General features: G+C 35.0%; 1 protein-coding gene across 1 annotated transcript; it reads left to right on the top strand.

The window, feature by feature from the left end:
• Positions 1-3,552: 3,552 nt before the first annotated feature.
• On the top strand, positions 3,553-5,363 carry LOC103308173 (zinc finger protein 271-like). Its single transcript, XM_008181121.2, has one exon. It carries the CDS (start codon positions 3,553-3,555, stop codon positions 4,885-4,887), a length of 1,335 nt encoding a protein of 444 aa, XP_008179343.1. The 3' UTR covers positions 4,888-5,363.
• The last annotated feature ends 279 nt before the right edge of the window (positions 5,364-5,642 follow it).

The following is a 5,642-nucleotide window of genomic DNA, read 5'->3' as shown; positions in this document are numbered from 1 at the left end:
AATTTTACAAAATATGAGAAAACATATTATTAAAATGAGAAAAAAGCAATACAAGAGGAACTCGCGGAATCATGTATTTATATGCCTTTACCGGTTAAATATGCAAAAATATGCAAAATAAGATTTCATATTTAATTTATAAATAACGCAAAACAAATTTTGATCAAATCCATTTTCTTATGAGATGTAGCAAAAACCATGTAAACGCATGAAATTTACAGCCCTGCTTATTAGCATAGAAAATATAAATAATCTTTAATGAAAATATGAGCATTTCTGGTAAACGTACCTACACTAATGAGTATCTCTCACATAATTCCTGATAAATAAAATAAATTGTGCATTTTTTGAAAAGTTGATTTGCCCAAATCAACTAATAATAAATAATAACAAATATTAATTTCATTTTTATGTGACCTGGTTCTATTTATACTATCATAAAAACTACAGATTTTCGTACCGAGAGGCATCACTCATCTCATCGTTGTCTCAAACACTCATCGATCGATACAAAATATCATAGGCGTACTACACACAGGGTGTGTCAGGTTTATATGAAATGTCAAAATGAATTTATGTAATCAGGGGCAAAATTAAGATATTTTGCTACTGCACACCTAATTCCACAACAAAATATTTTAAAATAATGACCTAGAAGTACCCATACCACATATAACTCCATTGCATAATTGTTTTTGCTATTTATTAACAATAAGCTATAATAAATTCAATCTAAGACAATCTTTTGTAAAAGTCTTTGATACCTATATGGCTATATGACTAAACATTTTAAAATTAAAAACAAAATAGCCTGAGTTAATATACTTATTATATTATAAGCCGCCCAGAATATGGTGTAGTCGGTATTATTTTTAGTGTTAAGGATTTTAAATGAATACAATATGCTAATTAGTAACTTTCAATTATTTATATTGAATATTAATCAAATAAAAATTTATAAAAGTCGAAAATAAGTACTGCATACTTTTAAATTAGCTACTGCACACAATTTTAGGCCTTAGTTATGTTGAAGCTTTTAAAGTTTGGTAAACACGTTACAAATGCCTACTCATAAGCATGACACAATTGTCAGATGGTTACTAAAATGTATTATAACTTCTTATTAATTACCTATTTATTATAACTTATTGTTATCAAAGTATAAGGTAAATTATTATCTTAATCCATCCATGGTTATCAGTTTATCACAATTATTATTATTTTTCGATTAAAAGTGCGTATTCTTCGAGAAAACTATGCATCAGTTATCAAAGCTATTAATACAATATACAATTGTTGAAATTTTAATTGTATACAGACTGTTGTTGAATTAATAAACAAAGTAGCAACTTAGCTGCATAATTTGTAGCGATACTTAATATTGTTTTCGTGAAGTGTCGATTGGTATTATTAACTACATGATTGTTATTAATGAATATTTTATATTCAACTATATTTTAAAAAAAAAATTATGGAAATATAAAGAAAGCACTACTAGTAAAACTAGCTATTCTTAAGCAATATTAATAAAAAAAATTGTGGGAGGGAAAAATTTACGGTATGTCAGCAAATTTTTCTTTTGGCACACCCCCTTACAAAATTCCTCAGCATGCGGCTGCCACAAATATAATCACCTATTTAATTAGGTATATTATAAATTAGATCGGGGGACGGAGTGGCTGAGCGGACTAAGGCGTCGGTTGCGACACGCACCGATGTCGATTCGAACCCGAAAGCGGGCATGGCAGACAAAAATCTGCCAAACCAAAAACACACGTGTTTACAAACTTACAATTACTCCCCTACAAACCAAAAACAAACAGCTAATGGTCATTACCTTAGTTGCCGGGCTTCATGATCAATTAAAAAAAAAATATATATAAATTAGATCACATCGACAAAATTAGTTTTACCAAAATAGAATATTATTATTATTGTCATCGTCAAGTAAAATAATATTTATAGTAAGCGATGACTTGAATTTTTCGCATAGGCAGCTGCAGGGTGTAGGGTTGAAACCAGAATATGACTTTGCTGTCAGCGTATTATACCCTCTACACAAACACCGATCTATCGGGCTTTTAGTAGCCGAAGGGCTATAGATAGCTGACGATAAGACTAAAAAATAATACAATTCTGAGAATTTCTCCGAAGGTGAAAAGTAGTTAATACCGCGTCAAATTTCTGCGTTCCTCCAGCGTGAAATCATCTCCTAACTTTGGTTTTTTTTTTTAACTGTTTTTTTATTTCACGTTACCTATAGTGAATAACCAGCAAATGCTGTAATAGGTACCTAAAATATCACAGAATTCGATACGATCATTTTTTCTCTATCTCAATCGGAGGAGAAGAAGATAATATTTTTGTGAAATCCACAAGGAATACGAAATAATTTACTTTATTTTTTTATTTCGATTATTTCTCTTGTGTGTTTTTTTTATTACCCTAAGATATCATTGGACGCCCAATAATAACATAATAATCAGAGAACAGATTATTAGATTTATAAATATTTATTGACTTATGCACCTTAACGGGGGTGAAAAACGCGAACGACTTAGTTGCGCCATCCGACTTATTTATAGTGCAGACTCAGTGGCGTATCTAGGAATTGGTCATGGGGAGGGTCCAGATAATTTTTAGATAATAGAACTGCAGGAGGCAAAGCCCCCAACACCACCAAATTACCTTTCATTAAATAAATATACCATAATATGTATAAGACGATTTGAATTTGTTGAGTTTTTAATTATTTAATAACAATATGTACAAAACAAATTTAAAATATAGTTTCAGAGAAAAGTGGTTGTGACACCCGGACGGACAGACAGACGGACATAAAGGATCTACTAGGGTTCCGTTTTTTACTACGGAACCCTAAAAATAGGGTAAGTGGATGTCTCATTACTGTACAGTAGGTTACAAGTGGATCAATGTATAATGTATTTATTAAACTTGATTCCAAAGATAATATAATATATCACTGTATAAGAAAAACGATTCTGAGTGGAGACGGTTTGTCAGTCTGGATATTTTATATTGTTATTATTTATTATAGTCTGTAAGTTGAATTTATATTAAACTATAACAATTTTTATACGTTTCTATGGTGATAAACAAAGCGTCAGAAATTAAAATCCCCTTTTTAGCGGTTTTTCATAATTTTTCGGTAGTTTTTACCGTGGCATTAAATAACTATTGAGAAAATCAAAAATGACCTCCCTAAAGTACCATCTTCATCCAATTAGCTATTCATTAGTAATTCCGATTATTATAAAATTATGATTTTATTATTGCTTTTATTAATAGTACCTATAACAAACACTGGCTTGAAAACCTGAAATACGATGAAAATAAATTCTAATCAACCATAAACAGTCATGTATAGTAACCAAGTCGTTTTATTAAAAAAAAATACATGTTTACTACGGAAATCAATAAATATAGTCAGTCCTTGTTAACTTTTATCGGTGCAGTTATTATTTATGTTGAGCTGAATATAAATTAGGGATAACAGCATCTTTCCTAAGTTGGAATAATAAAATCATAAAAATGAACAATAGTTCATTTAGCCAGAGCTCAAAAGGGAATCAGAGACAATACCTCTGTGCCGTGTGTGATAAACCATTCACCACAAGAAGTAATCTAACAGTCCACCGGAGGACGCATACTGGAGAGAAACCGTTCCCGTGTGATGTGTGTGAAAAGTCGTTCAGTCAAAAGAGTAATTTGATGGTACACTGGCGGACACACACAGGAGAAAAACCGTTCCCGTGCGATGTGTGTGCCAAGTGGTTCAACACTAACTCTGATCTGACGGTACACCGGCGGAGACACACAGGAGAGAAACCGTTCCCATGCGATGTGTGTGACAAGTGGTTCAACACTAACTCTGAGCTGACGGTACACCGGCGGAGACACACAGGAGAGAAACCGTTCCCATGCGATGTGTGTGACAAGTGGTTCAACACTAACTCTGAGCTGACGGTACACCGGCGGACACACACTGGAGAGAAATCGTTCCCGTGCGATGTGTGTGACAAGTGGTTCAAAACTAGCAATCATCTAACGGTACACCGGCGGACGCACACTGGAGAGAAACCGTTCCCATGCGATGTGTGTGACAAGTGGTTCAAAACTAGCAATCATCTGACGGTACACCGGCGGACGCACACTGGAGAGAAACCGTTCCCATGCGATGTGTGTGACAAGTGGTTCAACACTAGCGATCATCTGACGGTACACCGGCGGACGCACACTGGAGAGAAACCGTTCCCATGCGATGTGTGTGGCAAGAGGTTCAGTCAAAAGAGTAATTTTATGGTACACCGGCGGACACACACAGGAGAAAAACCGTTCCCGTGCGATGTGTGTAACAAGTGGTTCAAAACTAGCAATCATCTGACGGTACACCGGCGGACGCACACTGGAGAGAAACCGTTCCCATGCGATGTGTGTGACAAGTGGTTCAACACTAACTCTGAGCTGATGGTACACCGGCGGACACACACAGGAGAAAAACCGTTCCCGTGCGATGTGTGTGAAAAGTCGTTCAGTCAAAAGAGTAATTTGATGGTACACCGGCGGACACACACTGGAGAGAAACCGTTCCCATGCGATGTGTGTGACAAGTGGTTCAACACTAACTCTGAGCTGACTGTACACCGGCGGACACACACAGGAGAAAAACCGTTCCCGTGCGATGTGTGTAACAAGTGGTTCAAAACTAGCAATCATCTGACGGTACACCGGCGGACACACATAGAAGAGAAACCGTTCCAGTGCGATGTGTGTGACAAGTGGTTCAGTCAAAAGAGTATTTTGTTGGTACACCGGAGGACGCACACGGGAGAGAAACCAATCCCATGTGACATGTGTGACAAGTAGTTCAACACCAACTCTGAGCTGACGGTTCACCGGAGAACACATACGGACAACATAAAAATAAATCAAAATATGTGCGGAAAACCAGCATAAAAATAAATATTCTTGGCGGTCCAGTTATTTATCACCTCCACTGGCCGGATCGGTTCCGCGGGTCCCCTTCTGCCGTCCTCTGTGGTGGAGGTTAATAATGTATAATATAATTATATTGTATGTTTAATGATAATTATTAATTCATAATACAGTAAATAGATATTTTTGGATTTGTAGATGATGGTGAATTGTAGCTGGTTGTGGTAAATATCTAGGTAAGAAAAAAGTATTTGCGCCATAGCTGTTGTGTCATCGTTGACTTCCCGAAATCATTATCTGTAATAATAATGACATAATAATATATTTATTTTAAAGTTTGTTTAGGCCATATAGTCTGCGTCTTGCTGCTTTCACCAATCCAGTCCAGCCCCTCGTTAATAAAATATTTATTATTGTATAGGTCCGAAATAATCATATTATTTTCAAATATTATGTACCTACCTACTCGTAAAATATTTAAGCAAATTAATTTACTTCAAGATATTAGATTATATGTCATAGTGAATATATTTTGTTTAGTTTAGGGTATATTATAAAACGTGCTAGTTTTTAATCACAATTAATAAAAATCAACATTCAATAAAGTTATTTATTTACATAAAAGTCCGCGTCCTGTTTTTCACCTATGCAGTCGTGGACCACGATGTTTAATAGCGATAAATAAT

The sequence above is a fragment of the Acyrthosiphon pisum genome, chromosome X, assembly GCF_005508785.2.
Source record: "Acyrthosiphon pisum isolate AL4f chromosome X, pea_aphid_22Mar2018_4r6ur, whole genome shotgun sequence".
Taxonomy (NCBI): Eukaryota; Metazoa; Arthropoda; class Insecta; order Hemiptera; family Aphididae; genus Acyrthosiphon; species Acyrthosiphon pisum.
This window is presented reverse-complemented; position numbering and strand designations above follow the sequence as displayed.

Excerpts from the sequence above, each read along its gene's own strand:
- LOC103308173 (XM_008181121.2), top strand. The coding sequence starts at position 3,553 with ATGAACAATAGTTCATTTAGCCAGAGCTCAAAAGGGAATCAGAGACAA.